The sequence below is a fragment of the Schistocerca gregaria genome, chromosome 6 (assembly GCF_023897955.1).
Source record: "Schistocerca gregaria isolate iqSchGreg1 chromosome 6, iqSchGreg1.2, whole genome shotgun sequence".
Classification (NCBI taxonomy): Eukaryota; Metazoa; Arthropoda; class Insecta; order Orthoptera; family Acrididae; genus Schistocerca; species Schistocerca gregaria.
The window spans coordinates 391,134,495-391,155,334 of record NC_064925.1 but is presented as its reverse complement, the minus strand read 5'-3'; the positions used below and the strand labels follow the sequence as shown (position 1 = coordinate 391,155,334).

General features: G+C 37.6%; 1 protein-coding gene across 2 annotated transcripts in view; it reads left to right on the top strand.

Annotated features, from left to right (window-relative positions):
* Positions 1 to 20,840, top strand: part of LOC126278153 (endoplasmic reticulum lectin 1) — an 89,543-nt gene that overhangs the window by 41,724 nt on the left and 26,979 nt on the right. For both annotated transcript variants that reach the window (XM_049978052.1, XM_049978053.1), the window contains exons 3-5: positions 1,463 to 1,546; positions 2,870 to 3,005; positions 6,994 to 7,252. In XM_049978052.1, the coding sequence (XP_049834009.1) occupies positions 1,463 to 1,546; positions 2,870 to 3,005; positions 6,994 to 7,252 (479 nt within the window). The remainder of the gene's footprint in view (positions 1 to 1,462; positions 1,547 to 2,869; positions 3,006 to 6,993; positions 7,253 to 20,840) is intronic.

Genomic DNA, 20,840 nt, shown 5'->3' with positions numbered 1-20,840 from the left:
AGATGAAGGAACACAGGGGGGGTTTGCCCTAAAATACATGAGAAATTAAGTTTTAAATGGAAGTGCTGAACATTGACTCTCATTAATAATGAAGAATCAAACAGTGTAAAGTCCACATTGGAACAGCAACAAATATTGAAGGGATGGATTGCTACTCACAGTGAAGATGACATGTTGAGTTGCTGACAGGCACAACGAAAAGACTATTGCACATTAAGCTTTTGGCAGAGTATTCAGCAGAAAAGAAAAACACTCACACATTCACGAAAGCAAGCACACTGCAGACACATACAACTGCTATCTGTGGCTGTTCATGCCAGACTCAACATGTCATCTTCACGATGAGTAGCAATCTATCCTTTCCATAATTATTAATAATGGAGAGTTGGATTTCTTTACCTCCACACTGGTATACTGGCTTTGAGTGGGGGGAGAGAGAGAGAGAGAGAGAGAGAGAGAGAGAGAGAGAGAGAGAGAGACTCTTCTGTAGTTTGTCTTCCAAATCTTCTCATGTTGCGTACTTTTGTTTATTATATGGTTTAAAGCTCTGCCCAAAAGATATTTTTGCGTCATCTCTCTGGTTTTCTTGTTGTGATCAGCTAATGGTGTGCCTTCTTAGTTGTTGATTCCATTTTTCTGCACTGTATTTCAGCAGCTGACCTATTCCTCTTCAGGAGCTGTGAGCTGGTTATGGTGAAGATAGCTATAACACATAACAACATAGCTCACAGCAACTGTCATGTTGCAGATGAAATTACCATCATATTGGTATGTTCCTCTTGTAGGTGTAATGGTCCATCACAAATGGCATCATTTAGTGTTGACGGTGTGTTCATTTGAAGTTTTGTCATGTCCTGTCTTTTAGTTGGTGAATAGTCTGCTTTTACTTTTTTAATTTTATTTTATTTACTTTACTTACAATGTAAGGAAAAGATAGATTGCTACCTAACATAAACATGACGTGTTAAGTTGCAGACAGGCACAGTTAAAAGACACTTACACATTAGCTTCCAGATACAACCTTCATCAGAAAAAAACACACACACATTTGGTCACACAAACAAGCACACCTCAAACACACATGACCGTCATCCCTGGCAGCACTTAACATGTTATCATAATGGTAAGTAGCAATCTATCTTTTCCTTACATTTTAAATAAATAAAATAAAAGAAGCAGGCTACTGTTCCAACTGATAGGATATGACAAAATGTTATGTGAACACAACATCAACACTAAATGATGCCATTTGTGATGAACCATTACACCTACAAGAAGTAGCGAATGATGAGATTGAGACTTTATCTGCAACATGACAGGTGCTGTGAGCTGTGTTTTTTACTTCTGGCTTCTAATTCACTTTCATGGATTACACTGATTCCATTATTTTATCCAGCTTTCAGAATGAGTTAAAAGTATATTTTTAGTCACCAGTGCAGCAGCTCTTATTATTTTTTTACAGGACTCTGTAGAAACATATGATGGGCAAAATCCACTTGAATTACTGTCAGCAGTGTTTCCACCGTCTGCACCGTGCTCGCATCGGGTAAGCAACAGTTTATTATCACAAAATAAATGTATTTAGAATTGAGAATTTGATTGTGAATGCAATGTATTAAAGTGAGCTGGAAATATTGACAGAACATGCAGGTAAAGTCTGATTTAGTAGCATCACCTCTGAAGATAAATCACAAGATCTTTGTTGTCACTAACTGGTGATAGCAGATTCCAAATATTACCTAGAGCTTTTCACTGTCCAGTGGAGTGTGTGCTGTTTTGAAACTTTTGTGGCAGGTAAAAACAATGTACTGGATTGGGACTCAAACTCAGAACCCTCTTCTTTATCCCACTCTCTCAGCCTTACTTCTGCCAGTACCACTCTACTACTTTCTGAACTTCATAGAAGTTCTCCTGCACAACTTGTGGGACTAACACTCATTGAAGAAAGGATATTGCAGAGAAATGACATAGCCAAAGCCTAGGGGATTGTTTCCAGAATGCATTTGTCACTCTATAGTAGACTATACTCTGTTTTGAAACTTCCTGGCAAGGGTCCAGGTTCGAGGCCTACTCCAACACACAGTTTTAATCTGCTAGAAGTTTTCATTAGTGGAGTTTGACAGTTACTGAGTTTATTTTTACAGCAGTGATATTGTGCATTCACTATTTTATTGCTTCTTAGCATGTGAAATAAACTGAAAAAGTCAAAATGCATGAGAAACCTAATGCGAGCTCATAAATGCATCACCTAGAATGTGATGTCCCCCGTTCTCTTGGAATACAAATATTATGCTTTTGCGCATGGCGGTGCCAGTACTAAAAATTGTGTATTATAAAGTATTTGCTACTGTCTGGCACAATAATTCAATAATTGGCTAGGTGTTATTTATCCTGTCCAGAAGTAGTTAATACACCAGGGTACTTAAACTGTCTGTAAAATGTTTGTGAAAATACGACAGTTTATTTTAATTGATTAAGAGGAATTAAGATTATATTACCTGTGATTCATACAGTACACAACATTGAAATTTTATGAAAATGTTACTAAAGTATCAACACATTGTTGGGCTGGCTTATAAAATTGAATGCACCCTGATTTGATTAACAATGCATTATTTTTGCTGATTTACTTATTATATGATGTGTGTGTCTTGCAAATTAGATAATCTATATGCAGCAATCAGACACAGTGGCACCTGCCAGCAAGGCTACAGCAAGGTGGTAAAGTGTTGATTGCATATTGAATACAATCTGTTACTTTCATTTTGTTCTTTATTCTCATTCCTGCTTTTGATTTTTTTACTATTATACTTTCGTATTTTTTAAGCACTCCCCTATGAGTATATTATTTATGTGCTTTTTATTTAAGCTTGAATCATACTGGACTTACGAGCTGTGTCATGGCAGATACATCCGTCAATTCCATGAAGAACGTGAAGGAAAGAGAGTGAAACATCAAGAATTTTACCTAGGTCGATGGAATATGGCACAGTACCACAAGTTGTGTAAGTGAAACTGGGATGTTTATTTAGCATTACCATTTTGTGTAGACACACAGATTCCAAAACAATGTATTGACTTTCATGTATATGATACCTTTTTTCACTCTGGTTGTAAGATTTTATTAAGATAAATCTGGGGAGTACCCAAATATTCCTTCTTCATCTTCATCATCATTCAGTTTGTCATTTGCTGTATGGGATCTTAGTTATGACTACCAACCAGCTTTCCACCAGGATGAACAGCGACTGCCAGACTGTGACCAAGAGCAAAGTAGATCATGCTTTGCCACAACATGCAGCTGAACATAACATGCTTGATTTCAATGGCTGCTTCACTATCCAAGCCATCTGGATCCTCCCCCTCCACCACCAGCTTTTCTTAACTGCGCAGATGAGCGATCCTTGCAACACATCGTCCCACTCCCATAACATTCTGTCCCCGCATTCTCCGCCCAGTAGTTTCCACCCCCTCTTCCTATTACCTTCTCCTCTTTTCTTCTCCCACCTTCTTTGTGCACCACCCTCTGCCAATGCATCCACCTTTTGTTCCCTGCTTCTCTTCTTTTTCACTTCATTTTCCCAACCACCATGTCCCACAATCCCCTGACATTGTGTCTGTTGGCAGTGTAGTCCCTACACACTCTGCCAGACAGTGCTCCTCCCTCCTCCCACCTGTGCCCTGTTATCCTTTCCTTGCCTCCTTCAGAGTGCTGCTTCCATTCCGCATGACAATTGCATTCTGGTCTGAGCTGCTGGAGTGGGTAGTCATATATGGATTAAGTGTACTTGCTTGAATGAATGAGTGAGTGGTGTGTGTTTCTATTTCTTTTTCTTGCGAAGTTTGTGACCGAAGGCTTATGTGTAAGTGTCAGCAACTTAACGTGTCATATTTATGATAAGTTGCAATCTATCTTTTTCTACATTGTTGTTAGTTTACTATTGAAATTTTTTATATTTTTTAATCTTGCCATTGTTTTCCATTAACTCTAATCCATTTGTCCACTATTATTTTTCATTTGTGTATTAACCTAGATCCATTTAGTTTTTTATGCCCTATATGCTTTACCTTGCCTCTGTTGCTTCTTACCTACTATAGTGGCTATGAATGTATTTGAAAAGCTGTCTCCTTGCTTATGTCTCCAGTGTACACTGTTTCGTTTGGTATACTTCTTCGTTTCACAGCGGTGTTAAGTTAATAGTGATCTCTTGTATATGTACTGTCCTCTTCTTCGTGCATACCTGACCATAGTTTTGTCATATACCAAATACCTTTTTGCTGTTATGTTCAGTTTTTCCTCCTTTATTGACATCTTTTCCTTTTCCTTCACTGATGCCGATATCTGTTCATATTCTTAAGTTCCTTTTACATACTTGGATGTCCACCAGGGGATTCAACATTCTTTTATGAACACATGGTTGAAGAAAAAAGGGCTTCCCGATTGTGTAGTACAACTTCAATTTTCTTTGTGCAAGTCTAACTGTCCTCGTCAAACGAGGTTGTACTACTGTTAAGAGACTGGCCATGTATTCAGGAGGACGATGGCTTGAATCGCTGCCCATCTGCTCTGATAGAGCTCTTCATACATCCACCTTCCAACAGAACTTTTCCAAGGTTTCCCTCAAATAATTTAGAAAAATACTGGTATGGTTTTTGCTATAAGGCCGCAGCGACTACTGATCTCATCTTTGTCAAACTAGACCTCAAAGCATGTAAATATCTGTATATATAAAACATGTTTATTGGTTTTAATCCATCATATGTCCAGTATCGTAGAAGATGTGATCCACCCATGATTAAAACTACTACTATTAGTGCCACCACTATCTATGTACCCCCCTCAGTGGACGAATATAGGCCTGATGAACCCGGGGACCTGGAGCTGAGGACTAGTGAGTGGGGACCTGGAGCTGAGGACTGGTGAGTGACCCAGTTCTCTATAACTGATTGTAGGGATGTTCAGTGGCCAGAATTAGGCAGGACAATGAAACATTGTGTGTGTCTTAGGGAAGGGGCATCCTTCCATAATTGCCCAAATCGTGACTGACATATAAATCTTTAGTTTAAACACAACATCTACTTCAAGATGGACTGCATGCCAATAGGATGGATGACTGTTGAACATGGTGTATAGGCTCCAGGACAATTGGAAAATCTGGGAAAATGTGTGAATTTTTCTATCCGGAAAAAGGCTGAGAAAAACTCAACAGTTTTTTTTTTTAGAATTCCTGGGATTTGTCATTGTTTTAGTTTTCAGTAAAATTTTTATAATTGGGACTGGTAAGAATGAGTTTACTTTAACCCACTACTGGAGAATAGTACTGCGACAATAAAACGTAAATAGAGAATAATACCAAAATAAAACTTTAGTTGCAGAGAAAAAGTATAATTTACAACAAAATACACTGCATACGTACGAGCATGTGCCGAAAGCAAAATGTGGCAAAGGCTTTAGGATAAAAACTGTGCAATACTATGGAAAACAGAGTGCTTTTAGTGAGCGTTATGTCACAGCTGTTTACATTTCTAACTGGTCTCAACAAGAATTGCAGAGTAAATTTTCTTTTAGGCAAGATCAATTACGTTATGTGTGAGAATGTGTGATGAAGTCCTTAAATCACAGGACATTTGACTCTCACTCAAAACTTAACACTTGAGGACCAGCCACTTAGAAAAACTTTGGGCTCAGAACCACTTAGAAAAACTTTGGGCTCAGAAGACCAGCCATTTAAGCCATTATTTAAAATTGTACTGGCGCATTTGTGTTTGATATACCTTAAACGGTGACACACATCAAAGAAGACCAAGCTTTCAAGGTCAGTTATTCATATTTATTTTAGTTCTTTCATAGATTATAAATCATGCAATAATGATGGCAAAAAGGAAAAAGTATAATTATCCTTAAAGAAAGGACGGGGGGGGGGGGTTGAAGTGAGTGAGTTCTTGAGCAGTTTCGCACATAATTGGCTTTTCTATGGAAAAGTCGAACTGCTTAACAGAACATGTGTTCAGCCAGGCAACCCATGAAATGTTTGGTGTACAGTAGTGAAATTGATAATTGTGCTTGTCAGAACAATATGTTAACAAGAATACCCAATTGCAGTAGAATCACACAGCACACTCAGTTTTGGCAAACATATTGTAACAGGCAAAGACCTGATGTACAATATCCCAGCATCAGAGCTGAGTGAGCTGTGGGAAGTAGGGGTATCAGCTTGACACAGCATCATGAAACAAGTAAACTGAGAATCGGAATAAAATAGCATCTTTAATTCTTAGCTTCAACAGTCCAAGATTACCTGAATACTTAGGAGTGGGATTTACCCATTTCACAGTACAGGTCTGTGACATGTAACCGAATTATTGCTGTGGTTCTCAAATATCTGGACATTCAATAATAGCTTATGGAGGTAAAGAAATGTGCCCAACATGTGGATCACTTGGACATGCACCTGTAGTGGCGTGCACCTCATCAATTGCTGTGGTAACGTTCATGTACCGAAGGTCGGTATATGAATATCGTAGGTGTTTACCGAAGCACAGCCCCTCATATTTACTGTGCCATTTGCCTCTACTTCAAAAAAATGGTCACAGGTGAGTATAGTGCTGCACACTGGTGCCAGTAAGAAATTTTTATATATCATCAGTAATGGAACAAAAGGCAACGAGAAGTAAAGAAATATCTATTGTAGTATCTCCATTAAATGGCAGAAGTGTCTCCCACCTCAACCCACCCCATCTTCTCCAATAACAGGCAAAGTGAAGCATCAAAGAAGAAATCTCTGCATACCATAGAATTATTTACTACGTTAAGTTTTTCATTTATTAATGCTTTATGGAAAAGGAACGTTTCTACTGAATGCTATGACTTTTTGCAGTAAAAGTATAGTTTAGTTTATTTTGTTTGGGGATTAATAGCATGGTTCTTTACACCAATATGTCAGTAGTTTGTCTAAAAGTATTGTTTGCCATGTTGGTTCATGTGTTCTGTAGTTGATGAACTGGAAAAACAAGCTAAAGAGAAGCAACCCATTCCAACAAAGAGAATTGAGGGAGTCAACATGCCGTACTTGGAAATCAATATGACGGATGGAACCATTTGTGATCTCAATCAGAAGCCAAGGACGACAAGAGTTTTGTATGTTTGTTTTGCCCATCCAAAACATGAAATTACTTCTTTGAAGGAGATTTCTACATGTGAATACGAAGTTATAGTGTTGTCACCTTTGCTGTGCAAGCACCCTGGTTATAGGTAAGTTGTGATATTAGTTCTATGTTCTGTAATTGATAAGCACTATAGATATTACAATAGGAATGTGTTATTAGAATAATGAGCACACTCTTATGCCGTAACAGTTGTGTGTCTGATGTTTACAAACTCTCCTTACTTGTAACAACTTTCATTGAGTGTGCTGTTGGGTCACAAAATGATTCTGATCTTGAAGTAGGTTAGGTTCAGATTGATATACAGTTTCCTTCTCCATCACTTGCATTTCCACAGGTTCAGTCCTCTGTTTATTGCCTTATTCTTAAACCTCACTTAGTATGTTGATTCCTTTTTCCTCCTGCTGTTTTTCCTTCCCCATCCCCCCAGCCCTTGTAACTCATTTTTCTCTTGTTTAAATAGGAGAAAAAAATAAGATCAATGGCCAGGATAGAGGTGTGGCAAATGGTCAGTGAGACTGATACTGGAAAATGTACTAGCTACAAGTTTCAGGTTCTGTTGTTGAGCTGTTGGTCCACAGAGCTCTACATCCAATTTATGCAAATATTACTGCAAAACTGTGTGTTCCCTTCAGAAATACTGATTGAACATTTCTGATGGTGCTGTGAAATATGTTATCTATCCTTCATCATGAAACAAACTAATGCAGGTTACTCGCGTACTTAATATTATCTCCAGTAAGACTGACCCATTGTCCATTTCAGTTACCCATCCCCCTCCTCCCACCCAATCCCAAGAAGACCAATTTTGTACTGCCCCTCAGTGTGGCTGTATTGGTACCAAAGTGAGTACATCTTTTCTTTGTGCTTGCACAACCTGTTTTACTATATTCAGTTAGAACACACATCATAATCATCTCATTCCTTTCATCTCTCAGAGTGACTTGTCCCAGCAATTTATCAGGCTTTAGATATCTATCAGTAGTCTTTCTAATCTGTTACATAAGCACGTGCATTTTCTACACTATAAATCACAATATTCTTATATCAACATAATATATGACTTGATAGTGTCTGTGTAACTGACAACAGTATACTCGATCGAGAAGTTTGTAATGTTTTGGCTTGTCACACAATGTATCCGTTACTGTACAAGCAGGGCTGTGTATCTTGGTTTGCTACTTCTTGATTGCTTCTTACATATGCTCCTATTCACAGTTGTGTATTCAACTGGTTGGCTCTTATAAGCAGTTTTGCCTGTTAGAATAATTTGAGGAGTATGATTCATCTCGACTGTTAAAGAAATAGTGAATTATGTTTTGTACCGCTTCTGTCACGAGGCATAAGACTTATTGTGATTGGTATGATTTCTGTGTGTATACTAGTATATTACTTAAATGTTGTTCATAATGACAGTGCAGTGCAATCAAAACAGTTTTTCTTGGAATGGCAAACAGAACACTTTCTGTTGTTTATAATGTAGATTCAGAAATGCAGAATATGAAATTCTTTACTATTAATAAAAATACTGTTTCACAGGTATTTTAGTTTTTCATAAGTTATTACATTCCGAGATGGCTGTCATTTTATGTTTTATTGGTGACTACATCATTTCTTATTCTTTAGCATAGCATAGTGATCTTTTCATGAGAAGAAAAAGTTTGGTGTACCACAGATGTTTTTCTTGCCTTAGTGGCACTGCTACGACTTTCTAATGGCCAGGTTGAGTGCTCTTATTCACTCAAGCTGCTGTTCCTCTTTGCTCAATTGTAGGTTGTTGTTGGTACCATCAGGAAAGAAACAAGATTTTAATTTCCAAACTTTGAGTTACGAAAGATAAAACAAAATAAATAATTTTCTCATCATTTCTTGCTTTCACCTCTTGCATGTAAAATAACTTATTCACGTTGAATACATATATCTGGAAACAATGAGTTGGCATCTTTCTTTTGTGAAAAATATGATACCTGACAAACTCTTCTTTCTAGATGATAGCAAATGTGGTTTTGGCTTAGCTTCCAAACTGGATACAAGGATATATGACTAACCACATGATAGAAGAGCCCTCTTAACTGTGGGCATATTAATGATGGAAGATAGTTTAGCTTCCAGAGCTAAAACACACACACACACACACACACACACACACACACACACACACACACACGACCCTTACATTCGCATACACTTTTGCCTACTGACACCACCACTTTCCTGTCCATTGCTTAGTAGCAACTTTTTTATTTGATGAGTAGTGATTCGTTCTCACATATGAGAAAACGTATATTGCACCCTGGACTATTTATCACCGTAAATGTGACACACGACAGTTTTATTGTAATTTAACTTTAGGGTCGCCATGTAGTGGTAGTTCTCCAATGGATTTGATTCAGAATTCTAGTTGATGTGATAAAAAGGGTGGTGCAGTAGTTAAGATAAAGACTGAAGCTTAGATTCATGCGTAGCCGATCTCTTCTTCACTTTCCCGACATTTTGCAGAATTATTCCAGGCAAAGGTTGGGATGATTGCTACAACAATACCATGCACAATTTTTTAATGCATCTCTACCCTCCTGAGCTCTGTCTTTAATGTCAGTGTGTAAATAATTTAGGATTAAAGGAGGCAACACACCAAATAATGGAAGCGCTGAGTCATAGACAGGCACACAAAAAAGAATGAAAACTTTGCTACCGTTCAGACAAACCTTTTAACAAACTAGAGTACACACACACACACACACACACACACACACACACACACAGTTCTACATTTCATCGGCTAAACACACATTGCACAATGTAGCTACACAAGTGTGTGTGTTCTACATCTACATACATACTCCACAAGCCAACGTATGGTGTGTGGCAAAGGGTACCTTGTACCACTACTAGTCATTCCCTATCCTCTTCCACTCGCAGATACTAAACTCCTTCAAAACAGGTCTTGGAAGGCCCAGTGGTACCGACCGGCCACCGTGTCATCCCACAGGCGCCACTGGATGCAGACATGGAGGGGCATGTGGTCAGCACACCACTCTCCCTGCCGTATGTCGGTTTACGAGACCCTAGCCATCACTTCTCCATCCAGTAACACCTCAGTTTGCCTTTCTATGAGCCCTAATTTCTCTTACCTTGTCTTAGTGGTCTTTACATGATTCAGTAGTCAGCCGTAAATGCAGGTTCTCTAAATTTTCTCAACAGTATTTCATGAAAAAGCATTGTCTTCCATTCAGCGTCCTCTGCTCGAGTTCTCGAAGCATCTCCATAATACTTGCATATTGGCCCATCCTACCGGTAGCAAATCTGGCAGCATTTTCTGAATCAGTTGGAAGTGTTCTTCAATCCAACCAGGTGGGAATCCCAAACCCTCGAGCAGTGCTCAAGAATGGATTCACTCTGATGTTCTGTACGCGATCCCCTTTATAGATGACCTACACAGCCCTACAATTCTCCAATAAACTGATGTTGTTCATTGAGCTTCCCTACTACAGGCCTTACATACTTGTTGCATTTCATATGGTTTTGCAACATTGTTCGTAGATATTTAATTGGCATAATTGTGTTGAGCAGTGCACCACTATAGTTGGATCCGAGTTTAGGCTCGTTCTGTGCATCTGACATGACATCATCCTCCAACACCCAATAAACATTCAGTAGTTATCTTAGTACTCTACTGTGAATGTCATGGGCAGTGCGAGTGTTAAACATGTTTGTGACGGTTATTCGGTGAATTTTTATTCAGTTTGTTACAATTTGTCATGGCTGATGGTGGTAAGCAAAAATTCCCCATCAGGAAGTGAGGGACATAATTTAGGGGATACACACTTTCTTCATGCATGAAACAGAAAACGGTGGACCTATCACAGATGTTGCCAGCTCTTAGGAAAGCACAGCAGAAGCGAGTGGCATCAGCTTGAGAAGTGTTCATTGGATTGGCAGAGAAGGTAATTTATCTGTCCAGACAAGTGGAAGCCCAGTATTCAGATCACTAGGAAAACATCACAATCGTGAGAAACCTGTCACGGATTTAGATGATTTTGACAACCATGTTCCAAGGTGAGTTGCGTTAAATATGTACAAGACAGGCAAATTTCCTACTGTTAAAAAAATTATGTCGAAAATATGTGCAACCAGGGATGGCTTCTGAGGTAGTGCTGCTGTGCCAAGACAGCACTTGTGTAAAAAAGAAAGAAAGAAAGCAAAATCTATATGAACTGCGCATAAAACATTGTTTCAGAGTATGTATTTTTTGATGCTCTCGCAGTAGTTTTCTGAAGCTTGGAACCAACTACAGATTGGCACCGTCTGCCCTCATAAGGGCTGTGAGAAAGGCTCAGCTGTTGGTTTCTACATGCTTCTTATCGCGGAGGTAGAGCCATAGTTAGTCTGACTCAGAGCTTCACGTTCTTTCCGCCAGAGAGCAGTAAAATGCAGGACCTATAGAAGCATGATGTGCCATCTAGCAAACATGTTAGAATACATCGGGGCGCAAATTTCTTGTAATCCAGGTTTACAATCTTTCAGCAAGTTAATGCTAATGCTTCCCTAAACGCTAATTAATGCTTAATTAAATTGAATACAGAAATAATACACTTAAATCTCATTATAAATAGCTATATGTAATTTGAATGTAAGTATGGCCTTATATTTTGAAACTAAGAGGCATTATTTCAATATTGGTATATTTCACAACAGCAAGGCTATTGCTATAGAACAAAAAAACTAACATATTCACCACCTGTTGAGCATCTGTTTTCCAAACAACGGTGTAGTATTTCTGTTTATACTCATTACATTCGTATGATACAGTTCTGAACAAACACGTTGCAGTTATTGTCAGGCCATGTGATTGACCATACATAGCTCTCGGCACAGTGTTATGTGTAAGGGAAAATTCTGTTGAATGTGAAAATAGTAAACATGAACAAAGTAAATGAGTGATTAAAAACGCCACTTAGTGACAGGACCCTCAGATAAAAAACACTAGGTAGGCCACTCCCAAATCTGGATCTGTAGTAGCAAACAAAAAAATTGATGCCTTAAATTCAGTCCAGAAATTTACCAAAAAAGAAATGGATTTGTGGATGTGAAGAAAGTAATGCTGTCTTTTGTTTTCCTTGTGTGTTATTTGGGGGAGATGTTCATTGGCATAAGACTGGAGTAACTGATGTTGGGCATACATGGTCCAAAATGAAAGTACATGAAATGTCAAAGTGACACTTGAATGCTTAGTCTTTCATTTCTAGGCAAAACCAATATTCAGCAGAAATTAGATTCACAATATAGACAAACAGTTGATAGCCACAACAAACATTAAAACGTTACTATGTGTTAATTTACTCATCGTAGCTGGCAATCTGTCGCAGTAAAAGTCCTGGAAAATAGCTACCGTAAAAAAATAAATATAAAGTTATTTAAAGATTCACACAGTTACAGCTTTCAGCCATTAAGGCCTTTGTCAGCAGTAGACTCACATACACACATGCATATATACAAAATCGCATAAACGCAACTTGCACACACATATGCAGTCTGAGAGAGCTGAGACCACACTATGAACTGCAGCACCAGTGCATGATGGGAGTGGTGACTGGGTGAGGAGGAGGCTGGGGAAGGGAGGGGGAGGTATAGTATGGTGGCACTGTCCGCCACTCCCCACCATCTGCGACAAAGACAGCCTACCACCCGAGTTGCAGCACGTGAGGGAAGTCTTCCACCAAAATGGCTGCGGTGAAAGGCAGATCAACAGGGTGCTCAAAAGGAATGAGGAAGCAGTGAGAACCCCAGAAGAAGAAGAAGAAGAAGAAGATGATGATGATGATGATGATGATGATGAAGACAAACGACTCGCTTTCCTTCCGTACGTGGGCCTGCTCTTCGCCAAAATTGCACGACTTCTGGGCAAATACAATATCAAAACCATTCTCCAATCACCACCAAAGACGAGGGAGCTCCTACATTCTGCCAAAAGCGCAATGAACCTCTACACACCAGGAGTATACAGCATACCATGCAAATGCGGTAAACAATACATTGGGCAAACACAGCGCTGTATATCTAAAAGCTGCGAAGAACATATCAGATGTGTGCGACTAGGTCACACAGAAAAATAATCCATAGCAGAACACAGCATAAATGAAGAACACACCTTCAACAACAACAAATAAATTTCCAATGGTGTGTCAAATATCAAAGAACAAATGTCATGATGCTAAATGGGTGATTAAGGTTGTCTGCACAATTTCAGCTGTGTCACATTCCTAAGTCCAAATTACAACAAATTCAAATGGTCCTACACAAAAATCAAACCACCCCCAATCTATGCCAGGTAAAAGTATACACAAATGTTCAAATATACCCTTTTCAACTCCAACTCTATGAATAGACAAAATATAGGAAAAAATATGCAAATATTCACACACAAAAGAAATATGAATATAAACTACAAAAAATATTTTACAGTATTAGTGTCAAATGTCTTAAGTTATCCAATTTCTCACTTCTCAGTGTTTGCAAATGCAAAAAGCAGTGGAGTTGTGATTTTCTTTCAATTATTGTTTTTATTATTATTGGGTCAGAATATTCATAACATGTCTTAACAAGGTGTACAAACGTCTGTGTGGCATAGAGTATACATTCTTCAATACAAGTTTACTATTTGCTGGTTGTTTATTTGGTTTTGTGGTACTTTCAGTAACTGGGTACTGTAATTGTTTTTGCAGAGGTCCCTCAAATCTATCTGCAAGCTACTGATTTCAACACACACATTCCCTTCCTCCACTGCTTGTACACGTTCACTAATCATATTACTATCAGGAGACTGTCCCGAATTTTTCATAGCAATATTATCATCTAAGTGCACACTTTGACAAATTTCATTTGAGACCTTGCTTTTTGATCACCATATTGACATTTGCTACTATAGTCATTGACTACACTTAGTACTCTATCACTAATTAGATCTTCTTTTCCATTTTCACAAACACATTCAGACACAACATCACTAACATCAACTGGTAACATTAATCTATCAGGCACTGCTCTACTGGTATCTAACTCATTACTCGAACACACACCAGAATTTCCAGAATCATTCAGCATCAAATCATCAACTTTAACCTCTACATATACCATCCCATCTAATTCTGTAAGTAACATATCATCATCATCATCATCATCATCATCTGAAACATTCTCATCAGAAGCATTATCATCACACTTAATAATTATTTTCAATGCCAAACTCATTTCTCTCTTCACACACTTCTTCAACAACCTCAACACTGTGACTACTCTCTTCTACCACATCCTCATTTTCCTGTCTATTATCTACTGCAATATCATCTGAAATTGCTCTGTCATTCTCATTTCCATTGCCAAGCACATGAACATCAGCTTCCACACATGCAGCACTAGTATCAGCTTTTTCAATCATTTCACAGTCACTCAATGTTCTCACTAAACCATACTCATCAGATCTGTTCTCATCACTATCAACAACTACCACTGCATTACTACTGTAAAAGAAATTTGTCGAAGTTTTTTCTTCTAATTCAAATTCAGATTTTTTACGTTTTTGTTCAGCTTTGTTTCCAGAAGAAAAAAAAAATCCCAAAATTCCCTATCAAACTTCATTCTATTCACTTCAGGTTGTATTCTGGGTACAAAATTTTGGTATTTCCTATTTGTTCTGCTCCTTCCCCTTCTAAAATTACTACAATGTGCCTGATTGTAATTCCCATGTCTATTTGCCCCATTTCGCCAGACTCCGAAAGAGGCAGGTCTTAGTTTACCAGACCATTTCTTCTATTTTCAAAATTGTTACTATTGTTTCCCTGATTTTGCCCCCACTGCCTATTTCTTGGTTCGAAATTCCTGTTCTCTGGCCTCTGCCTATCATTGCTCTCCCCATTTCTTCTGTCGTCATTTCTGAACCTACTATTAAAATGATCATTGAAAGCTCTGTTTTTGTTATTCATGCTATCATCAGGTCTGTCATTTCATCTGTCTTTTCTCTCCCATGCTAAGTCCAATTTATCTTTATATCCAAGAAATTGTTCAATTGTATCATCAGCTCCGCTGTACCCTGTTCAGCAATCTACATTTTAATGCATCTATCTGGATCATCTCGTTCAGTGGTTTATCAAGATGCACCAAAGTTGTTCATGAAAGATTTTCATGCGTCCACTACCCAGTTTGAAATTTGGCCCATTCAAAAATTCTGACTTAATTCTGGCTTGTTTAGTTTCTGACCAGAATTTGTTCATGAAAACTTGTTCTACCTCATTAAACGACATTTTGGGTTTGATTGACTGGTTCGCCCATGACAAAGCCTCCCCATTCAAAAACTTTTTAAAAAAATTTAATTTTCAAATTATGCTCATTTTATCATTGAAGTTGTCTTTTATGTGGTACATGAAATCAACTAGATGTATATTGCCCTCCCCTGAAAATGTTTTTATGTTAATGTTGTTCCACAATGGACTGTAACTACAGAAAGATTTCACAGCAACGGAATCTTCAGTTTCTTGAAATTTAGATTTGAAGCTCGAAATTTCACCTAAGCAAGTGCCTACATCTTCTATAATTCTGCGAAATTCTCATTTGCGATTTTAGTAAAATTTTGTGTATTTTGGTCTGTTTGTGTGAATTTCTTTACGAAATCTTTGTTGAGCTTTTTCAATTGTAACACTTCAACAGTAGCAACTTTTTCTAAATTTTCCATGGAATCTAGCCCCCTCTTCAAATTTTTGGTATTCCTGTTTTAACAGTTTCCCCTTCTATAGTCAACACATTTTTGGTATTCCCAGCATCTATCTAAACTCTCCTTTGTCTCACGAATTTGTGTTCCATGGTTGTCTAATTTTTTATCGATTGAATCCACAAAAATTTTCTGTTCATTGTTCTTCCATTAACTGAACTAACCCCTCTAAGGCTGATACATTTGATTCTAATCCACGAAAGGGTTAACATACACTACTGTGATCACTATCCTCTCCAATTTCATTGTCTCAATTAACTACATTATTATCAGTAATATCTACCCTAGTTTGCATGTTTCCATTAACCTCACCATTATCGTCAACTTCCCTATTGTTGTTAACCTCCCTGTTATCCTCCATAATGACAATGCAGATGGAAAAAAAATCCAAATAACTTTTTGTACTTACAGTTAGTACTCCAAGTTGTGTTTTCACATAAGTATAATTAAGTTCTTTGTAGTGTTATTCACTGGCTTCGTTGTCCAGTTTTCGAAAAAATGGAATAATATTTCAGCAAGTGAATTAACTCTGAAACAAAATACTAAATTAGTTTACACAATTACACTGCATCCCAGCTCCTCCAACTCACAAAACTTTACTATGCATTAATTTACTCATCGTAGCTGGCAATCTGTCGCAGCAAAAGTCCAGGAAAACAGCTACTGTAAAAAAATAACTATAAAGTTATTTAAAGCATTAATCCAGTATAGTGTTTTGTCTGAATATTTATTACAGTCTCAAAGTATAAATAAAAGCATCTTGACAAATCTGAAATAAGTTGTATCACACTTACAATAATTAAATGAATTATGCCCAACAAGTTACATGTTTTCTGTCCAAATACACACAAAGTACTGATTCACTTTGCCAACATGGCTGTAACTATTTATACTTTCGTAACAATCCCGAACAGTCCTCGGCAGTGTTTAGAATCATTTTTTGATTGATTAACAATTAAAATTGCTGAGCTGCAACAGACACAATAATTTTTATTGTGCCTATCCTGGCTCGGCATATCCGCTACATTGTGAGTAGCAACTTTCTTTCTCTCGTATTGTTACATTCCATCCTGGATTTTCCATTTTGTAACAATTAAAATTGACATATAAAAACTGAAAATACTTATATGAATGTATGTTTGCTCCAGAACAGCTAGTACCCTACAATATTAGTACATGTCTGTTATTTTATTCGAGTATAACTTCTCGAATACGAATTTACAACAATCAATTTTCGTATTTTATTAATTACTGGAGGTTCCTTTCATGGAAAATTTTCCCTTCATTTACAGAGCTTCTACACTTTAGTGTAATTAAGATTCCATAATTATTTTCTTTGTAACTTTTCCACAGGTACATATTTCCATATAGCTCTATGTCAGAAATTCCTGTTTATGGTTAAAATTTATGTTTTTAAATGGGTTTTAATTAGACTGTTACGTTTCAACTTGTAGAAAAGAATAGATATATATTGAATGTAATTATAAACTATATTCGGTTTGTGGTGCTTTGGAGCTGGCTCTCAGGGGCCACGATGAATCTGGTGCCTCTCAAAATAAGGGTTTTTTTCGCAAGCTAATTCAGTTCGGTGCAGAACAGGGTAAAGAGCTTAAGTTTATCTCATTCAAGCATCAGTGTTCAAAGGCATTGCAGAACAAACTACTGCAATTTACATTGGAAGCGTACCATGATGAAGGTCGTAAAGAAATAAAACATGCTAATTATGTTGCAATAATTGTGATTGAAATCACAGATGTCTTGCAGATTTCAGTTGGTTATTGTTTTGCATTATGTTGTCGAGGGAAAATCTGCTGAAAGATTTTGGAACTTTGTTAATCCAGCAAGTCAGAATGCTCATACAGTAGCTGAAAGTATTCTGAAAGAAACTGAACCATTAATTGGCGATGATCGAGCATAACTAATAGCTCAGAGTTACGATGGTGCAAACGTTAAGAGTGGAAAGTCGTACGGGGATCAGAAATTAAAGACAAATATCCAAATGCAAACTACATCCACTGTTATAATGTCCACAGCAGCCTCTGTTAATTGCAAAGCTTGCATCTTTTTTTCACTCCTTTCAGGTAATTCTTCTACTTCTTTTTTACCCCTAACTCGCCAAGAAATCAATTATTCAAATAAGCTTTGCCCGTGTGTGTGATGCGATGGAATTATCATTCGTGAGCAGTAAAAGGTGTTTTTGAAAACAGGAAAAAAATCGTATTACTGTTATGGAAATCACTGAAACAAGTGAGAGCATAAAACTATCTCCTACTATTGAAAAAGCTGGTTCATACAAACAAAGACTGCAAGATAATGAATTCATTTTCTGGCTATCATTTTTCTATAAGATACTGCCTCATGCAGACATACTTTTTATCACCTTCAGAAGGAGATAACCGAACCGACCACAGCAATGCAAGTCAACAAGAACATTGAAGCGGTAATGCAAAACATCGGAGATGACATTGACTCCATCCTTAACGAGATGAGTTTGAAAATAATAAAACAATGCCTGCCAAGAAGCCATGAATTCTTGACAGGGGGAAAAAAACGAGATTCTTTGAAAGTGTGCGATGTTGTCCTTTCTGAAATAAAATTATGTTTTCAGTTCACTGGACGCTTCGTTGCAGCCAACTTGCTTGATGTAAATCAGTCGGACAAATACATCACAGATTTTTCTGACAAATACTTTGAAATTAAAGACACATATACATTTCTGGGGGGGGGGGGGGGGGGGGGGGGGGGTGGCGGAGATTGAAGAGTGAGCTTCAAGTCTTCTATGCTAGCCCTGAGTTGAGAGCAGTTGCATTTCTTTCGGTGATTCTAGAGGATGAACTTCATGACACAGTCAACAAGACTATTTAAAGTTTTGAAACTGCTAACCATGACTCCTGTCTCGACATCAGAATCTGAGTGGTGCGTTCCCGTGCTCAAGAAAATTAAAACATTGCTACGAAACACCATGAAAGAAGAATTACTGAGTTCCATAGGGATGCTATACTATGAAAAGTCATTCATGTGTAAAATTGAACCTTTCCATCTGAGTTGAAAGATTTATTTGCCAACAAGAAGGAACGACGAATCTATACGATGTCATTCCTACTAATTATTTAGAAGCTGTCTTCCCACAGTTATGGTGTTTCTGCTTTTGGTAAGTACAATGCTTTTAGTTTTAAATGTTGGTAATTTGAATAAATTTGCTTTGCAAAATCCGGATGGTACATCTGTATGATCCTCTCGTAGGAATGATAATTTTTTTTTAAATATGACTTTGAAAACTTCATCTTTGTGATTGCTGTCTTCTATTGCCACACCAGACAGGTTGATGAATGACTGAATAGAAGTGTTCAGTCCTCTTTGTGAATTTATTTCAAACCAGAATTTTCTTAGGTTTTTGACAAGATCTTTCGCTAAAGTTTGATGGTGCTAGTTTTTGTAGGCTTTTGCGCATCAATCTTTTTATACATAAATTTCTTCAAACTTTTGCATGTCATCATTTTTGTGTTCTTTATTGAATAGAGAATGGAACAGCCTGTGTTTCCTCAGCATTTCCTGAATTTTGTTATCAAGCCATCGTGAATATTTTCATCCTTAATCAACAAACTCAATACATACTTCTCCAGAGGGCAATTTACAATCAGTTTAAACTTTGCCCGTAATTCCTATGCTTCGATCATACCGGGCAATACCCATCCATTATCTAAGTGTAATGCCAACAACAGCTTATCTGCTCTTACCAGCATGAAAACTCTTTTAGCCGTGTTGATGGAAGGATGTGCTGCTAGATATGCTACTAGTAGGCTTGATCAGCACACGAGTATTACAGAAATGCTTCATGGACTCAAATGGGAATTCCTGCAGGGAAGATGATGTTCTATTTGTGAGCTGCTGTTGAGGAAATTTAAGAGAATTAGCATTTGAGGTCAATTACAGAATGATTCTATTGCTGCCAAATACATTTCGCATAAGAACCATGAAGATAAGATGAGAGAAATTAGGACTTGTATGGAGACTTACAGACAGTCATTTTTTCCTCGCTCTATTTGCAGATGGAACAGTCAAGGAAATGACTAGTAGAAGTACAAGGTACCCTCTGCCATGCACCATACATTGGCTTTTGGAGTATGTATGTAGATGAGGATTTATTAACTTTAGTAACTATTGTTGCTTTGATGATGATCATGGTCACTAATCCTTTCTCTGTATTTCCACTGTCAGTAAGGACAGGCCCTTGTGTAGGTACAAGGTCTAAAATATATACAATTATTTACATTCTCCCAGAAACTTACCTTACCATATTTAGTGACAGTGTGGTCATCCAAGTTTTTGAAAGAAAAACAGTCTCAGTCACAAGGGAAACAATACTTTTATTGGCATGTGAAGACCATTGTGTGCCCCTTACACACAAAGGGATCAGCTGAAAAGCTGTGCTGGTGTAGGAACACACTTAGAGGTTTTCAGATCATGTAGTATAATCTGTACACTAAGCAGTATCTTGTTTCAATCAGAATTACAAATTCTCATACAAAATGCATAACATTCGTTTTGTGGGGTGACTAGTTATTGCTTAGTGTACGTATTGTGCTACATGGGTTCAAACCCTGTAAGTGTAGTTTACCTTTTCAACTGACCCCCATTTGTAAGGCATGCACAGCAGTCCCCACAGATGTGTTGAATGCAAATTTTCTGATGATGCCCCAGAAGGATGAACCATGTGAATAAAAGTATTGTTTCCCCTGCAACCAAAACTGTTTTTCTTTTGAAATACTACCCAGGGGTTGCTGTACCAGGTACACCATGGAGTGGGAAGAATTTTTCATTCAATATTGTGTGGTTTTCCTTTCATTGGCATAGGAAATGTAGAATCATTTTCAAATTTTATTTTTGGTATTATTGTTCTGTGAATCTGTTCTGC